Here is a 19,876-nt window from a genome sequence, read left to right as displayed (position 1 = left end):
AGAGGGCAAAGCCAGCAGGAGCTGTGCCAGAGCAGATTCCTGCCCCGTTTCCAGCCTGAGCAGATTCCTGCCCCGTTTCCAGCTGGGTTCCCCAGGGGATCTCTCTCCTCAGCACTTTGCCCTCCATGGTCACCTCTGCTCCCGGAAGGAAAGGGACCAAGGCCAGCTCTGAACCCGGCTCCTGCTGCCAGGGGACAGCCGGGGACACTTTGGGCACAGCCCCAGTGCATTTGTCCTCCCTCCTGTCAGTTATTGTGCAATCACCGAGTTCCTTTAACAGGAAGGAAGAGGCTTGAACACCCAACCTACATCCAGCACTGCAACGAGGTGTTCTGGTAAATCAAAAGTGTTGCAAATGTGAAGAAACTTCACTTCCACCTGGAAATAAATCCTGGAATGTGTTTTTTTCTCCATTCTGCTCTTCCCAGCACTTCAGCCCCCAGCACATCAGTGTGGTGAGGTGATCAGAGCCCAGGATGGTCCAACACCACTGACCCATTCCTAAAAAGAAATTATTAGTTATTTATATGTTATTATTTCATAGAATTATCATGGAATCATGGAATAGTTTCAGTCAGAAGGGACCTTAAAGCTCATGCAGTTCCAGCCCCCTGCCACGGGCAGGGACACCTTCCACTAGATAAATTTGCTCAAGGCTTTAGTTCCCAAAAATCTTCACCAGCAGCCTGGTGAAGCTGAGGCAATTACACCTGTGATATTTGGATTATAAAACCCAGCAAATGAGGGTTAAGCTGAGTTCTAGATGGGCTTGGTTTTACTCCTCAGGTGGCATCTCAGGAAACAGGATGCAAAAAAAAGAAAGAAAAAAAAAAGCTTAAAGAAACCCTGGATTTCAAAGTCAGAGGAACATCACAGCGTCCAGCTGGTGTGACTTTGCCAGAGTGAAAAAGGGACAGGCAGGAGCTGGAATGCAGAGCACGTGGAGCTGAGCTCAGTGCCAGGGCATGCAGCAGGTCTGGAGCTGTTTCAGTGAGCAGAGGTGGCTCTGAGAGCCCCCAGGCCCAGCACCCACTGTGAACCCTGCGGAGCTCCAGCCCCACAAACACGACCTGGGCTGAGCATTTCTGGGGATTCAGGGTCCACAGCATGCCAGCCAAACCCAGGGGCTCTTGTGGAAAATGAAGCATCTCAGGTCTGTAAAAACGGATGAGAAATCAATGTTTTGCTGCAAAATCCTGCTTGGTACTGCAGCCAGTGAGCCTCTTCTCCAGGAGGCAGAGGCTGGCTTAGTCAAAAAGAGCTAAAAAAAAAAAATCAACTCTGCTTATATCAAGATCCATAATTCATAGAGCTTTGTCGCAGAACACACCCGAGTGCCATCAATATTTTAAATATTGAGCACAAAACTGGCTGTCAAGTGCAAGTCAGCAATTTCCTGGTGCCTCCCTGCCGGGGACAAAGTCATCAGGCTGAGCAGGACCTGGAGGAGCCTTCTGAGCAGAGTTTGTTTGACTCTGTTACATATTTTATTTGAAACACAAGATGTGTTTGCAGGAGCAAATCAGCTGGGCTCTGCCAACCAACAAAAGGAGTCAGCTGGCTGCCTGTGCTCGTTAATAAACAGAAAAAATGATTTCATCACACCAACATGAGGCTGTATATGTTTATTCATCAGTAATTTTTTGTACACAAGGCAAATATTAATAGCTGAAAGGCAACACTTTTGGAGAGTATGTACAGAGCAATGTACAAGCAAGTGTAAGAGGTGTGAAACTATGAATTGATGTAACCGTTTTATAAAAAAGAAGTGATGCTTTTTGTTCTAACACCTCCCTTAGAAATAATTTATTGCCAATCTTAAACTAAAGCAAGGAGAGAAAAAAAAAATTTACAATAAAAAGTAGTCCCTGGAAAGTTTATAAAAAGTTAAACATATAAAATTGTAAGCCACAAACATTTATACAAAGCTAATACAAATCTTGGTTTTGTTAAAGATCTATGAGGTTGTTATAAAATATATTTTTACATAAAGGCTTCACATAAGGTAAGCTCTCACTGCTACTGGAAGCGCAGGAAAGCAGTTTTAAATAGTCTGCAATTCAACTTATTTTCAAGTACAACGCAAAGAAATTGCAAAATGGCACTGTATTGCAATGCTGTGTAATTAAAAACTACATTAATGGTACCATCAGAGAGACAAGACCTGTAAAGTGAACTGGTGAACCATTGGCAGGAACTTCCCGAGGGTGTGGAACAGGAGTGGTGCTGGGAAATGAGAATGAACCTTCTGCAAGAGAACTGCCAGGGGTGCTCTGGGTCAGGGATCCACCAGAACCCAGCCCAGGAGAGGAGCACCCACCCAGCCTTCACTGCTGAAAATGCTGAATGTAAAACAAACAGCCTTTGAGATCAACTGGACTTTTTTTTTTTTAAGAGCAGTTATTCTAGAAGAAAGCTGAAGTTTCACACAAACTGATGGCTTATGCTCCCACATACAATATATATAAAAAAGAGTAACATTTTTAAAGCCCTGATCAACAGCCACAGTTTTTAGGTATCAATCATCTCAGCTGAACACTCTGCAGCAGGGAACAGTTGCTAAAACACCAATTTCACCTTCAAGTACAGCTTGTACAGGACAGTGGTTTATCTCCATAGGGTCAGTGATCTTCAGAACACAGCTCACTCCAGCAAAGAGAACTAAGGGATTTTGGGAAACTTGATTTTCTGGGACATTTCACTTTCTATCTGCTTTCCCACCTTCACTAGGAACACATCCCAACCTTGTACCACAGACTGGTTTCCACGAGGAAGCTTCATCTCACCAGCAAACTGCAATTCTGGCTGTTTCAGGACAAAACTCAGCCTGCTCTGAGCATCAACCCTTCAGCTCCTGTACCAGATCTATGTCCTGCTACACACAAATGACCTGCAGGAACAAATCTAACAGGAAATACAACAGCCCAAGGTGTGCTCCACTCAGGGAGGGCATGAAGAGCGAGCCTGAAGATGGGCCAGGGTGTTGATTTGGGGTTTTTGGCTGTAGGGTAACACAGGGACCATGTAAACAGGAGCAGCCGGGTGCAGGCTCACCCCCTCATGCCCTGGGAGTGGGAAACCCGAGGGATTTGACTCAGTTATTTCATTAAAACAATTCATTTCTGCCTGAGATTCATATAGTGCTTTATCTACCAGGGCCCACAAGGGACCCCCTTGCTCTCTTACAGGCCCTGGGGGTCACAGGGAGAGTGATCTGAAAGGATTCAGAACAGGGATTTTCGTGGTGGTTCTGGGGAATTTCCCCCACTTCAGCCAAGGTCAGAAGTGCCCAGAGCCTTGGTGACCCTGGCTACATCCTCACACTGACATCAGTTTCGAGGATCTTCAGTAAATTAACAGGTTCCACTGACAAAAAATTCATCAATACTTTACATAAATTAGTTTAGACAAATCCCTGGTACTCACCCTATCATTCTCTTTAGTCTTTTCTGCAATCATCTGGTCTGACACGCTCCAAAGCACCTACTGCAGACCTCTCCAAATCAACTGTTTGAATCAGATGTAAGTGTCTGTTTTGAAAAGACACTTGTTCAGACAACTGTCAGCAAAGGAAAAACCAACCCAACCCCTCCTCCTGTTGACAACCAAGGGCATGAATTTGTTTTCTGCTTTCCAAGACTGGACTTGGAGGCCACCAGAGGTTTGTGTCTGTTCATGGAGCATTTATAGCCCTAAGGAGAACTTCTGCTCCCATCACAGGTGTGCTGTTCAGTCCTTGAAAGAGCCTTACCTGCCTTTCCTGAGGTCTCTGCTTCATTCTCCTTCCTGAATTGATCACATATAACCTGAACACACCAAATCAGAAATAATCCATGTCCAGTAGAGACAAAATCTACATTAAATATCCCCATCCAAGATTCTATTAACCCTCCTGACATCAGTGCTGCATCCAGACTTCAGGATTATGTTTTGATTCTGCACTGCGACTTCTCCCAAGCTCTTTTCAGAATTCTTTCCTCCCCCAACAGTGCCTGATGGCCAGAATCACAGACTAACTTATGACTATTCACTGGATGATATAAAAAAATAGAGGTCTTTCAAAGCACCTAACTAAATAAAAATACACCATTCCCCTTCTACTGCCAGGAGAACGAGGTACAGAGATGTTAACACAACTTACAATCACAGTAAGCAAAGGCTAAGTTCAGGAGACAGGCAGCTTTCCTATGTCCTGGCAGGGCCACTGCTCCCAGCAGTGACACCACCATGTCACCCCTGGCTCGTGGGATGAGAACAAAAATGCATTCAAGGATTGGCCACCAGCATGATCCACAGGAATTGGCCAATTTCATGGGGCAAAGTGGCAGCTGAACTGCCCACACCACTGCAGCCTGGGGGAAACGTGCTGGGGACACTGATTTCTGTATCACAATCTCACTCTCTTTTTGCAGTGTGCTGTGGGGTACATCAGGATTGCTTTATTTTCACTATTTTTCATTATTATTATTATTATAATTTCTTCTTTTAATCACATGGCAATGCTAACAACTCCCCATAAGAAATGAAACAAAACTGCAAAAGGACTTTGGGTAAAACAGTCACAAGCAGCACTCTGGAAGATGCTGTGCAACATATTTGGCTCAAGTACACTTAGGATTGCTTAGACCCAACTGGAAAGTCTCAGGAAGAACCTCATCAGCTGAAGCACATTCTGCTGGGAATTTTTTTTTAGAAGAAAACATTCATCTGCATGGTGTCAGCTACACAAGGCCTCTGCTGGGAATTCATAAGGCCACTGAAAATGCCAGAGGAGGACAGAACACAGGAGGCACTTAGGTTTGCAAGCCCTTCTCTCCATCAGCAAATGCTCCTGACTCAGAGGAGGCACCTGGGAAGGAGGCAGGGGGTTCAAAGAAACCAGTGCTGAGTTAAAGCGCTTCCAGAACAGGTGACACAGGAACACCTGCTCAGTGAAGATAAAAAACACAAGCTGGGCTTGCTCCCCCTTCCCACAGCAGAACGCCAAGAGGATTGATCAGAGTGCTCTGTGCTTTGCCATGGCTCCAGGACGTGGGGACATCTCTGGAGTGAATCTGTGTACTGTGCCAACCATGAATCCCTCATCACTGGACTCAGCACTTCCTGGGATGTCTGAAACTCCTGGTTTTCCGTATTTTAAAGCATCTCCTATTCCAGCCCAATGCCATGATTTATACTTAGCAGGAAGTACGTTACACCCAGGAAGGTGCTACAAAGAGATGATTCCAGCAAGGGATCTGATGGGATTTCTAACCAAAAACAGACCTGAGAAATCATAAGTCAGCTATGGTGTCACAGTCTTCACAATGAAGTCAGATGTGAGAAGTTTCTCTCTCTCCCCCCCCACATTTAATTACTGCCACAGTCTAATAATTGCAACAATTTCATTGACGTTTTGACTTGGAATTCTGGATTTTCTAGGATAATACACACGTCGGTAAAAGGTCAAATTTACCACTTTACAGGTAACTTAGACATAGGTCTGCTATAAAATGACAACTTGGGTCAACTTGAAGCTACACTGGAAGAGATTAAGCCTGAATTTCTGCAGAAATTGGCAATAATGTGTTCAGCAGCAGCTTTTAGCCACATATCAAGAAGTCTGACAGGATCTGGATTTCTCTACTCCTGCTGTAAACTTCTAGTAAAAAAACAACACACAAGAGTTACTGAAATAAACCAGTCTTTTTGCACATCACTGTAACATCAGCTGCTTGAGGTTGTCGTGCAGGATGGTATCCTTGACATCACGGAAAACTAGCCGGATGTTCTCTGTGTTAATAGCAGTGGTGAAGTGGTGGTACAGGGGCTTCTGCTGCTGGTCCCGGCGTTTCGTGCGAAAACAATCCACCAGGAATTTTTGGACATCTGTTAAGCAGTGGGGATCCCCTTCAAACTCTGGGAAATAGTCTTTGATGCTGACTTTCTGTATTTTTTCCTCGAGCAAGTCCGTCTTGTTTAAGAAGAGGATGATGGAGACGTTGCTGAACACCCGGTTGTTGACTATCGTTTCAAAAATGTTCAGGGACTCCGTGAGGCGATTCGTCTGCCGGTCCTCCATGAGCACTTGGTCAAACTCGCTGGAGGACACGAGGAACAATATTGATGTGACGCTGTCGAAGCACTCGAACCACCGCTTGCGCTCCGACCGCTGCCCGCCCACGTCGACCATCTTGAAAGGGACATTTTTGATTTCAAAGTCGTACTCGTGAATGCCTTTGGTGGGCCTTCGTGCCAGCAGGATATCTTGCTGTGAGGGAAGGTAATCCTAGAAAAATAAGGAGTTTTGTGATTAGGATATGGTGATGGGAATTGGCACAGCTGAGCTGCAGTGAGAGAGCATGGAACAGGACAGGAACAGTGGTTTTCAATGGAAAGACATGGATGTGGATTTCCATGCTAATGTTGGAGCTTTTGGGAAAGAGCTGGAGGCCAAAGCAGGAAACACACCCAATATTAAACCAGAACAGGTACCCCAAAGAACTTAAGCTTTCCCTTTGCCATGTGACAAGGATCCATAACCAACCTCTGAGGTGAACCAGCAATTCCTGATGCCAGCTTCCCTCATTCTGCATCACTTCCTGCTTCCTTCATTCCCTTCCACAACAATGGGTTCTAAACCAGCTTTCTCAAACCAGTAACTGTGGGATGGATATCCCATGCCAGCTGTGGGCTCTCCACTCCTCCCATGCTCTCCTGCAAAGTGCATGACTGCTTTAGAAACAAAGCAGCTGCTCCACTAGGTAACTTTGAAGCAATCAATTATGCCTGCAAACTCAAACCTGAGCAACTTCCTGTGTTTGTGCCTTGCATCCTCGCATCCTGCTGATCAGTGCACACGGGTGAGCTCACACTGCTTGACTTTGCCCAAAATTTACTGTGCAGTGAGAACAGGGGAAGAAACTGAGAGCTGGGGACAGTTCTTTCCAGCCTGGGGGGCACAGACAGCTGTATCCTGAAGTGCTCCAGCCCACCTTTTCCCCAAAATTTAAGAGGAATTCAAGAGACTATTTTTTTTTGGATTGTTATATGAACATCATCGATGGATGCAGATGAATTCTTATTACTCAGCTTTTGACAGCATGAAATTCAGCACTGGGATTGGGGATTTTTTTCATTCCTAGAATTACACTTTGTTCTATGGTCCAAGTCTTCCTGTTATCTGCAAAGTGCATCTCTACCACACAGCTGCCTGTGCTGGACTTTAAAACCTTGTTGTTCACTTGTTATGGAAACTCTTCCTCATATTTTTCCAGCATTTCTCACCCTTTCAGAGAGCACAATTTATTAGGTTTTGGAATTTCAGTCTCTTGTTAAAAAATGAATGATCTATGATCTTCCTTTGACAGCGCCAGTTCCCACACTTGGAGCTTTTACAGACATGTAAGAGCAAGGTTCAGAAAGTCTGATTCAACCAGTCAGCTGGGTGGGGGAACAGGCACACAGCACCATGGCATTTCAGTACTTGTATCCCAAGTTTAAGGCAGCTGAGCAGGCTCAAACCACAAAAATAAAATTTAAAAATCATGAAGTGAGCACAACATTTCAAAAGGATCACTTTGCTTTACCGTGGAAGTTCCAAAGTGAAACTAGAGAGAGAGGGCTTTGTCTGAACTCTGGGTTCCTTTTCCCGAGCTGCCCATGACTAAGGCTCTGATTTTTATCGTGGCACAAATTACAAAGCAGCTCTGAAGCACAGGCTCCCCACCCTGCAGCCTTTGCTGCAGCACTGCACACAGCACCGAAGGCTGGAGGGGAGGAGAATTCCTAAAGCCACATCAAGTTCCCTCCAAACTGACCAAAAGAGGTGCTGTCACCCCCTTGTGTGATTAATGGACAACTTTAAAGGGTGGTAAGACTTTTCCCTATGTTAAATGTATCTTGGGTCTCTTCTACTGAAATTAGAGAGGAGAACAATCAGCAAAAGCAGTGCAGGGACTGTATGAAATGTCACTGGGCACATGTGAAGGGATTTTGAGCAAAGCTGACTGTCAACATGCAGCCAGGAGTGTCACAGGTTCAGCATTCATTCCAGCTTCCAAATGGGAATGTATATTCTTTTGTTTTTCAGGAAGTTGGTCTCAGCTTCTCAGAACAAAAGCAACAAGTCTTAGCAAAGCTCAGGAGTGACTGAAATTATTAAATTATGTAAATAAATAAAAGCAACTAATATAATAGGCAAAGCCACATGCACCTTCAATATTGAAACAAGGGCACAAAACAAACTCTGCTGGGAGTTGGCCTGCAATGTTTATTCAGTAAAGCTTTCAGGAACAAGCTTATCCCCAGAATTCCTGACAAACTCCCTCTCGAGTACTCTTACTCATTGAAAATTCCTTCCACACTTGTAGCCACATAGAGAATCCTTTCCAGTGCTTTCTACTTCTACATTCTGCCATGGAACTGGGTATCTTTAGGGTCCCCTCCATGTTTTACCCTGGATATTGCCTACTCTGATCCAACAGGCAGCACATGAGGGCTCTGGGAGTTCAGTGCTGGTATCCAGGCACCCTGTGCCTGCAGGAGCCCAAACACAACAACTCTCAGGAACTCTCCAAGCATTTTAGCTCTCTTTCTGAAGGACAGTTATGTTTTCTCTCTCATGCCCAGATCACTGGAATACAAGCAGCTTGCCCCTTTCTCAGTGCTGATCCCAGTCTCCATGTGTGAAGACTGCAGCATCAGGTGAGTATTTTCCTTAGATGGCACTGAGTATTATTTTCCAAGTTCTTTCAATGTTTTGCCATTGCCAGTAAGTGTTTTTTCCCCTCAAGCATCCTCACACTGATACTGATTTGGAACATGTGCTTTCTTCCTGATTTTCCTATCTCCTTTCCTCAAATTCACTGCAGTCTGCTTCTTCTAAAGGAGCTCCTTTGGTTATCAGCAGCTCTTTTGGCTATCACATCACTGTTTGCCTAGCTCAAATTACAATTTAAGGCATGACTGAGATCCAATCACAAGATGGAAAGCCAAGTCTCTCTGTGAGGTATTTTGGATACATACAGTCTGCACTGGCAGTTGAAATAGCAACTCCCAGTTGCAAGGAATCCAGGAGATCCCACGCACGTCTGCCTGTCAGATACTCTTATTCTGCTGATCTGATTAAATCTGAACATTAAGTTCTTTTCCCTCAGTGCTGTTATCAGCTCCCTTTTGGCAAGAGGCACGTGAATTGCAGATCTATGTGCTTGTAAGCAATTTAGTTGCAAGTCAGCCCAGTTGCATCAGATAAGAACAAATACTTTTATTTACAATTTGGGGAAACAATCATTAGACAATCTTGCACACAGATAAGAATAAACCAGAAGAATCTATCAAATCTTCCACTAACAAAACTTAGCTGGAGCTTTTTTCCTCATAAATTTGACATTTTTTCAACAGCAGATCCTTATGAGTCCCTCTGATTCTCAACACCATTTGGTCCAACTTGAAGCCAGAAAAGCTGTAATTCACAGCACTGCCATAAAAACATCAGACCTGCATTAAGTGTGTTTATGTATAAAAATATTTTACAAACCCACTGCTGACCAAGTTTCACACTTTAATCAAAGAATGGACCAAAGTTTCTCCACTAAGAACTCTGAAATGGAGCTGTAAAACTCTATCCAATATTGTTGGGGGAAAATCCAAGCCCTCTGACACTGAAAGGCAATGGATTCAAAGACCATGAGAAATCCCCACTGGCAGAATTCAGCTCATTACAGCAAGTGCAGTTCCCCTCCTAAGTACAAGTTTCATATCTCAAGACCAAATCCAAATTTGGAGACCAGGTGCTGGAGTTTTCATACCAGAGGTCTGGGAAGCACAATGCCCACCAGTGCTTTAGTTAGAAAAATGACAGTTCAAAGGAGAAAAACAGTCTGGCTTAAAATTTAATCTGTTAAAAACAAAAATGAAATTATTCATGATGTAACAGGGTTTCACTGAAGTGGTTTGAATTCCTTCATTTGTTACCATCAGCTGGGAATGACCATGGACTGCCTCCCCACAGAGTTCAAGCACCATATTAAAACTCCTGTTTTAAAGGCAATTTTTCCACATGCCATTCCTGCAATCCAAAACTGATGAGCATCAGCAGATACCTTCACTATTCAAGTGCTAATTAACAGTTCTATTAAAAAACTATTCTACAGAAATTTCAGGTTTTTCTCCAGAGAAAACAGACTTTATTCTTTACTGAGTTTGTGTTAAAGTAGATATTCCTGGAAGGTACCACTGATTTGTGACTGATTTAATTCAAGAGTTCCTAACTGGACATGTAACCCCAAACCCAGTCATTTTTAGATGTCACTCAGTCTTGAAAAGCTCCTTTAACAGTCTCCTGCCTGGCCAAGCATTTGTAACTTGTTTTTTGTTCGATTTTGACAGATGGTTTATTTCCAGAAAGTCTCCTGGCCCTTGCATTGCCCTGTGTTTTTGACATGTCAGTGATGAACTGCTGAGATAATGTGACAGTCCGAGTTAACTAAAGATAAAGTTATTGGAGTAGACACTAATTACATTTCATCTATTTAAAACCCAGAGATCACAAAGACTACTTAAAACTCAAGACTGGAAAGAAAAATAAAAAAGGACTTACTTGTTCTCCAAGTTTCTCCAAGTTGTCCAAGAAATACTTTACGGATTCCCCCTAAAAACAAATCAAACAGTTATTTAAATAAGCGACATCCTTGATCCCAATAGTTTACATTCTGAAGTCCAGATAATTTATCAGAAACCTACATTTAAGCATTGTAAGCTTCAATCACTGCCCTTTTTAAAAGCAGCTATCCTAAGAACACAACTGATGATTTATTCTTAGGCCAGTTAATATTTAAGCTTAAAAGCATAAAAGGCACATTTATAATAGTCACATTCTTTCCAAGTTTAGACTTGATAAATAAATCCAAGTGTTATCCACAGGGAGCATCAATGAAGCAGCCACACCTTCATTGTGAAAAGAAACATTCAATTTCTCTGAGGCTTAGCAGAGTGTGCACACACAGGCATTCAGGTGCAGGGATTAATCACCAGAAAAAGTTCATTTCTACTGCAGTGCCACAGGACTCGTGCCCACAGGTACTTCCCTGGAGCACAGTGAGTGATGGGCAGGACAAAGGATGAGAAACCACAGCAAAGTATTTTATTCAAGTTTCCCATCAGACACTAAGCAGAACATCTTACTCTGAGTGATGAGCAGAGCTCCAGTGCATGGTATCATATTTACTATCCAGATTTATCTTCTGGATTCAACTCATCCCTGTCCTGGCAAAGGGTAACTGCAGTTTTTAATCCCTCCAGTAACGTGGAATGAAAGATTTTTTCATGGTAAACCTGAACCACAGTCAATCCTGCAGAACTCCATCAGGGTGCTGGGATTAAGGAGGAATTCTGCCATGGATTTTGTTGCACCTGAGTTCACTTGCAATAGGAATGTACTGATGGAATTCACTGCAGAGGAAAGCATCTTTTTAAGGTTCTCAGCATCCTCACAGAAGCACAAATCATCTTCCTTTAGGAAACTCTTAATTACCAGCTGGAATTCATTTTACAGCAAGTGCAGAAAAGAAACCACCTGTGTTTTCACTCTGCAGGTGGAAGAGCAGGAATTCTGCCTGAGCTTTCTTGATGAGAAAATCAAACAGCATCTGAGACCGGGCTGACTGCACCTAATGCAGACAAGTGAATTAGGACAGGAGCTACACCCTGATAATGACTTCCCCTCGCTCCAATCTGAACTCTGCAAGCTTATCTAGGGAGAATATAAACCTCACTATTCAACTGTGTCATCTAAGCACCTACCCTGAGCAGAGCAGGGTACATAAAGGCCAAAAAGGGGTCTGGCAGACACATCAGCAAGGTACCTTAGCAAGTTTTCCAGGCACTAAAATAAGTTACATAACACAAGCAGATGCCACACCTTTAAGTGTGCAATTTGAACATCAACGTTTAATGAGGCAAAACTGGGGCTCTGGTTGGAACATGCCTCGTGCTCGACACACCTGCAGGGAGAGAGTCCAACACACCTCTACTGCCTTATTTTATCTCCTGTTTGCCTCAGCTGTCCTGCTTTTCTCTGGGGTGACAAACTGCAGCAGAACACCATTTCAGTAGCACACAGCAGCAACTGCTTGTAATGATAGCAGTATTGTATTTTTTCCATCATCTGTTCTAGCCTCAATCCTCTAAGGAAGGTATGCAGGGAAGAGCAGTCCTACTTCAACCCTGATGCATGAATCCATCAAGCTTCCCAAGAAGGAGTAACAGGATCAGAATTGAGGCTTTCCAAGTGCTAAAGCAACTGTCTGTAGCTCAATACTAAGGCAAATTAAAATTTAAGGTCACATTTAATTTCTTTTTCAGGTGCCAACAGGAGCTGGCAACTTTCCCTTCCCCACAGGGCTGGCTACATACCAATCAGGCAGATTTCAGACTCAGTAAGGGCAGGTATTTACTCTGGAATACCTGGGCCTCAGAGGCTGAACTTGTGTGTGTGCATACAAACATGCATTTTAATCTTAGACAGATTTTTATATGACTTACAGCAATACCTGCTCCCTAAAGAAGCATTAACTCCGCAGTTAATGCAGAAATTACTACCTCTCCTTTAAGTCCCAGGCCTTGCAGCTACTGCAATGCACAGAGCAGTTGGAGCAGACAAGCAAACCACAGCCTGGAAAGGTCACAAAACATCCCCACAGGGAGCTTTCCAAAAGAGGGGATTTCCTGAAATCACAAATGCAAAATGCATAGGCCTGCAGTGACAGCAACACTGCACAGCCACCCATCCAGCAGCAAAGTCACTCAGGGAACACTGAGATGCCAGCTCCACTTCTGGGCTGTCACCTACCAGAGTCAATGGCACACAAACATCAAGGTGGCCATGCTGAAACTGAAGAGACTGAACTATGAAATCCATCAGTTACAACATAACACAGCTCATTAAGCAGAGACATTCCAGCTTCCCTCCTCCACACCGTGGGCTCAGCTGCTTGGGTTCTCCCCTCATAAAAATCTGTTCAGACAGCAAGTGCTGCGGACATGACTCAGCTCTGTAACCAAGAACAGAAGCTGTTCATTCACTGTTTTTTACCTGCATACCAATTAAAAACCTAGAGCAGCTTCAAACTCATCATCTCTGCTCCCATCCCACTCCAGCCACCCATCCAAACCACACAGGCACAACCAGGGCCCTGACCAGTGGTAATTTTCTGTCTGCCCTGGACATGTTGCTATCAGCAGGCTGAGCTCTGCTAACTACAGACACTCTTGAACAGCAAACTACCTCACTGAACAGATCTTTATCAGAATGCACTACTGGAGAACCAGAGAGTTTTGACCCATTTAAACAAGCTTCAAAGAGGCAGCATTACAAAGGAGCCAAGCTGCAATCCCTTCCCAAAGCGTGTAGTTTTTTATTTTATCCAATAATGAACAGAAACACATTGAAAAACTCAGCACACAACAACTGAGGAAAGCCTTAATGCCACCTATTTTTAAAAATCAGTTAGAAAAGGACCCCATTCACACCCCTGTACAACAGCCCCAAAACCAGCTTCTGTGTTAGGCTGCTTTTGCTTGGCAGACAGAGAACCAGATCCAGACAGAGAAATCCATGACAGTGTCCATATTTTAAATAGCTGCAGTCAACAGCTATCACCTAAAATTTCCTTTCTGACAAACTGTAAACCCTCTGGTTTACCCAAGATGACTAGAAAAAAGAATCTGGGTTTCCCCCCTCTGTCCCACTAATGCCAGTGTGGCTCACCATGTCCAGCCCCGCCACGAGGCTGCTCAGCAATCAATCTGTGGTGTCACACCACAAAGGAGCCACACTAGGGCAAAATCTACACAGAAATGAGAAACTGAAGGATCTGCCCCCATTAAAACCCCCACAGTTCTCCATTACACTCCTGATCTCTTCACGCCCACGTTCTGTAAGTACATAGGACGGAAATTTAAAGATTAGCTAAAAATACAGTGATGTCCCCAGGACAGGAAGGACCTTGACCTGTTGGAGGCAGTCCAGAGGAGGCCACCAAGTTGATTACAGGGATGGAGCACCTCTCCTATGAGGAAAGGCTGAGAGAATTGGGAATGTTCAGCCTGGAAAAGGAAGACTCTGGGGTCACCTGACTGTGGCCTTCAGTACCCGAAGGAAACACACAGGAAAGGTGGAAAAACTATTTTACAAGGAGTGAGAGGACAATGGGGAATGGCTTCACGCTGACAGAAAGAAGGTTTAGATTGGTTATTAGGAAGAAATTCTCTACTTTGAGGATTCTGTGGCACTGGCACAAGTTGCCCAGAGCTGTGGATGCTGCATCCCTTGGAATGTTCAAGGCCAGGCTGGACAGGACTTGGAGCAACCTGGGACAGTGGCAGGTGTCCCTCCACACCATTCCATGGTTCTGTGTGATCCTCTCAAACCAGCCCCAGATGAACCTTCTTTTTCAAATGCAGATGAACCCTCTGAAGTCAATTGTACAGTTGAGCAGTTTGGAAATGCAAATCTCTGAAGGCTGCAGTGACACTGCAGGAAGCAACCGTGCCAGAGCCCAACTCATCCCCTGCCCACCTCCCTCTCCTGCCCTTCAAGTACAGCCAAAGGTGCCAACACAAGGACAAAACCCAGCACAGGCCTGGGCACACATCTCAAATGAACAGAGGTACTGCAATAAGCAAACTTCTTGAGCACACCCCAATACAGCAGAATGAACAACCCATACATCAGCTGCAAAGACCTTCTGGAGTTACAGGAGGGTGCTCTGACTTAAATTTAAACTTCATTAAATTCTGTCAGGGTATTGGATTCTGATTCCCTTCTGAATGCTTGAGAAAGATGCCCTTTTTTGTTCAGATGGAATATATATGTCTCAGCTGTGGCCCTTCAGCCTCCTCCTGATTCAGAAATGCATGTAAACCACAGGAAGTTGACTGTTAAGTAACTTTATTCATAACTGTCAACTATTCCATTTTCAGAAAGGTTTGAGTCAAACCAGCCTGTGTCTCCTGGAGCCCTCTGATCCTCCCTGAGAGAGCCAAGTCACTTCATCATGAGTGTACAAGAACACACTGAAATCTAACTCCTACCAAGGTGACTGACACAACAACAGCTTCCCCTACAACTCTGCATCTAACTACTTGGTAAATGAAATATCTCCAGTTCTATAATTCATTCTTTTTACTAAGACACTTCACTAATTCATTCTTTTTACAAAGCAGAGGTGGTCATTTATTTGTAAGTTAACACCTGCTGGTGTGGTCATCTGCAGTAAACCAGAGCAAGTATCCTTTCTATGCAAAACACAGCACAGAGATCATTGTCTGGTTACTGCCTAAAGCAAAGCAACCACAAAGAGTTTTGGGGAGGGAAGGAAAAAAAAAAACCCTACATGAAATACACACCACATGAACACATCTTTTAAACCCAGGAAGCACCAATTTATTTGGTTTCCATGAAAACAATGTCAGCAATCTAAATGTGATTTGTTGAAACCTTAGCATAGCCAAATGGCTTTTTAGCTCTTCAAGGGGATCAGGGACACTGCATTTTTTCCACTAGCAATTGCTTAAAAAAGAAAAAAGAGATAGAGAAAAAGCATCAAATAAAGATTTAGTCATCACAAGGTTTAAAGAAAGAAACAATTTATCAAACCATCTAGGTTTGGCTGCAAGTTCAGTGGAACATACTGAACTGACAAGGCTTATTAAGTGTCTGAAATAATAAATGTGATACTTTAAAAAAACAGGAGATATAACTTAGTAGCTCTATCTTAGAACTTTAAGAACCATGTAACATTTTCTCTTCCTGACCTTACTTGAATTTCTTGAAAAAGAGAAACAAGTATTTCCTATTTAATTTCATTAAAAACCCATAAAAACACAAGAAACAAAAACAACACCAAAAATAAGCTTTTTTACAAGCCCAGTTTAGAATAAGAACAGGTAATTGCAGTGTTTTTAGGCTGGTGTGTGCATGCCTAAATATGCAAACCAAACCACCCATAACTCTGGAGAATCAGCTTGAAGGAAAATGATGGAGACATAAACAGAGTCTGAAAATTCTGCATTTTACAGCACCCTAGTAATGCTTAGAGCACACACTTCATTATGTACAGGGTGTTATTCTGTTAGGGGCTTAATTCAGGAAAATCCATATCCGAGGGGTTTGGCAAAGGAAAGAATCTCCAGCAACCTTTTTTTCCTTGCCACCCCACCCTAAGCTGATTTAAAAGAAGACTGAGTACAAATCAATAGTGCTGCCACTGAAGCTTTAGCAGATGTCTTCTGAAATGACAGTAATAAACAGAGGGATAATGAATGGAGAAACATTTCAATCAAATCAATCAATGCAGATTCCCAGAGGAAGGGAGATTAGAGGGCAAAACCTCCTCCACCCAAACAGGGAATATCCACTGCACTGCACAAAGGAGGGAGATGATCCAGATGATACATTTATGTCATGAATGCACATCCTAATTACATTAATGAGCTCAAATCCTCAACTGTCTTGATTGTTAGAGCAGCAGGTTTAACCAAGTCTCATGTCGAGACATTCAACTGGTTTGATCTCTTTTGTCTCACACTTGGAGGTAAATGAAACAATCTTGGGCCCTTCACAGCTGTCAGGTTTCTACAATTTCTCTTTTCAGTCGCTCCTCTCAGTGCTTTTTGAAGAGGATTCCTCTTTCAAACATGCCCCAGTCAACAGACTAGGACAAAACTTCCCCACATTCATACCTATAACCTGTTTACTCAAGGAACTAAACTTAAAAAATATACTTTCCCTGTTTTACAGCAGCAATCCAGACCTGATTGGTCTCTCCTACAGTGAAGGGAAACAATGCTAAACTTAAAAAATATACTTTCCCTGTTTTACAGCAGCAATCCAGCAACCTGACTGGTCTCTCCTACAGTGAAGGGAAACAATTTATTTCTGAATTGCCACTCCATACTCCAACACTTGATTTAACACTCACTCTTCAAGCAGTATCAGCAGCATTCTGGAAGTTTACAAGAAGCATACACAAGAACTAATTCTTGTGCTGAAGGGGTTTGGGGAAAAAGCCCAGGTAAGCAGTAGTATATTTACTTACCAAAGTGCAAATTTGGGTCAAAATATTTGAGCGTGCACTAACACAAAACACATTTCCCTGTGAGAGGTTTCCTTTCTCTGTGTTAATCATGGCCAAATCACAGCAGTCCCCAGTTATGCCCACATGAGCATTACTGTGGCCATGTGCAGAGCAGCCAAGTGTTCCATGAGAAACTAATCCCAAACTGTCCAAAAGCACAGGGCAAATGCTGGAAAATGGCACTGCTGCCTGTGGAAGCATGAATGGAGCAGCCTGACAAGGCTGGTACCAGTCACGATCTGCTGGTACATGCAGGGGTCATGATGGTTTCTAAACTGATCTCAGAGTGCAAAAGGGGAAACTGCTTTTGGTGTATGTGTGAATTTGGACTGTCTGGGAAGGAAGGGACAACTTGAAGTAACTAAGCAGAACCTCCCAGGCAGCTTTTGTCTCTTCACCCGCCCAGAGAAGTGAAGAATACACAGCAGCAGACAGTCTCTGACAGGCTGAAGCAGACAGTGTGTGTCAAGACCAGCCATCTCCCATCTCCCAGCTTCTTTCTCTCCAGCTCAACCATCTGAATAGCCATTTAAACCTGATCTGCCCACTTCCAGAGATAACATTCAGCACACTGGGATTAATTCCTGTTTCTCTGCAAGAACGGCGAGTTCAGACACAGCTGCTGATACAGAGCACAAAATAACGCTGCTCCTCATCAATACCCATCACAAATGCGTCACAGCTCAGGCCAGCTCTCAGAGCTCACACCCATTTCCCCCCTCCAGCAGCTCGAGCTGCCTTTGCCTTCTTTCAGAGCCATCAGAACTGCGTCACGCAGGGCAGAAGTGAAACCTGCCTCGTGTTTGGTCCCACACACAGTATCTGTCCTAAAAAAAGGAAAGGTTCAAGTCCTAACTCACAGAAGCCATCTTTTGTAAAACCTTTTGGTGGCAGAGCAGGATTTGTGTTTGCAACAGGTGGTTGGCTTTGGCTGGAGGGTGCTCAACTCCAAAAGCACCAAAAGAGAAGTCACCCCAAGTTTATTTCATGAGTGACATTTCTATCTTGCATAACAGCATTAACAAAGAAAGGTGAAGGGGTTTAAGAAGGGGTTTAACCCAATAATATCCCCTTAATCTATTATCCCCTATTTACCGCGTAATCCAATTAATCCATAATTCTCAAAATGTGGAAAACAAATGGAGGGAGACAGAGCACGCCATCCTGAGGGCCTGCACTGTGACACCCTGGCAGCACCTGCAAGCTGGGGACATCTGCCATACCCTGAGAGTGACAGAAGGATGTCACCAAGCCAGCCTGGAATTAAATACTCCAACAAGGCTCCAGCATCAGCTGCTGCTCCTTCCTGCACCCAGTACAGCAGTGCTCTCCCTTCAGAGTGCCAGACTCACACAACTCACACTCACATTGTCTCCAGGGCATTTACAGTTTCATATATACCATGCCACTCCAATTAAATTAATTAAAACACGATTGAACCCTAAAAAGCAGTTAATCTGCATACCAGTATACCACAGAGCAAACTGTTCCAGTTTTCAATTACTTTCCTAAGAGGGAAGAAATCCATTTCAGTTTTCTCAGTTACGTACCCCTCCCCTCTGCTGGTGGAATTTAATTGCTGAAAAATATGCAAAGTCACTATAGCTTTTAGTAGGAAGCAACATTGCACTAAAGCCTACAAAACTACAATTTCTCCACACCAGGCATTCTGCTATTATATTTCTAATTCTGAAAGACTGCTTGGAAACCAGGATGTGACATATTCTTGAGACAGCTGAGACTCCTTCCAACAATTAAAAACCCTCAGAGTCCACAGCATTAATCCTGGAGTGAAGAAATTCTTCCCTGTGAGGTCCTGGCACAGGCTGTCAGAGAAGCTGTGGCTGGCCCACCCCTGGAATGTCCAAGGCCAGGTTGGACAGAGCTTGGAGCACGCTGGGATAGTGGAAGGTTGGGAGAGATGAGCTTTAAGCCTCCTCCATCCCAAAGCATTTTGTGATTCCATGATTTTCCTTAGGATCACCATGCCTTCAAACAGGAGGCAAACTCAAGTTTGCTGCAGCCCCTTCTGGAGATCAGAGCCAGCTTGAGGAACACATGAACTGGCACAGGGGACAACCACAGACCCAGGGCATCCAACCAAAAGGCTGCTGCTTGCCAGAACCTGAACAGAAATGAATCCATGAAAGCAAAGATCAGGTGTGCTTTGTTTCTTCACAGGTCTTTTTACTCCCTCCTTAAGTATTTACAATCCAAACTCTTCTTCCACAAAGTTTACTTTAGGAAAGGCACCACTACCTTGCAGAAGATTTTCGAATTTCATTGATGAAACCAATCCTCCAAGCCCCAGGACAGAGAGACCCAGAAACCCCATGAAAACATGCACTGCCCACGGAGAAACTGCCACCTCCCAGTTACTATTTACACTCCGGGCAGCATCTCTATAAACCTCAGATGTTTTGCACACAAAACAGACTGGAACCAGACTGTAAACATTTGCTCTTCTTTCAGAGCACTGACCCACTGGCTCCATGACTTCATGTGTTTGCAACTCCAACTGTATTTAATCTAATGCTGGAGCAGTGGTGAGTCTGCAAATCTGCCATCCATCATTTAGAGCTTTACTTGCTTCCAAGTTGTACGAGACCAGCAAAGGCTCCAAAAACATGACAAATATTTGGCATGTGGAAATGCATCAGCACTAAAACTGGCCATACTGAACTTGAAGATGCTTAAAAAGTCCATTATTGCATAAACTCTGCACTAAATCACAACATTTCAAAATCAGAGCCCTG

General features: G+C 43.8%; 1 protein-coding gene across 1 annotated transcript in view; it reads right to left on the bottom strand.

Moving 5' to 3' along the window:
• Positions 1-1,610: 1,610 nt before the first annotated feature.
• Positions 1,611-19,876, bottom strand: part of GNA13 (G protein subunit alpha 13) — a 29,387-nt gene continuing 11,121 nt past the window's right edge. Inside the window, exons 3-4 of the mRNA XM_039715964.1 lie at positions 10,583-10,633; positions 1,611-6,268 (exon numbers count right to left, since the gene is read on the bottom strand). Of these exons, the coding sequence (XP_039571898.1) occupies positions 5,696-6,268; positions 10,583-10,633 (624 nt within the window). The 3' untranslated portion in view covers positions 1,611-5,695. The remainder of the gene's footprint in view (positions 6,269-10,582; positions 10,634-19,876) is intronic.

This window comes from Passer montanus, unplaced genomic scaffold (genome assembly GCF_014805655.1).
Source record: "Passer montanus isolate IOZ18808 unplaced genomic scaffold, ASM1480565v1 scaffold35, whole genome shotgun sequence".
Lineage (NCBI taxonomy): Eukaryota > Metazoa > Chordata > Aves > Passeriformes > Passeridae > Passer > Passer montanus.
This window is presented reverse-complemented; position numbering and strand designations above follow the sequence as displayed.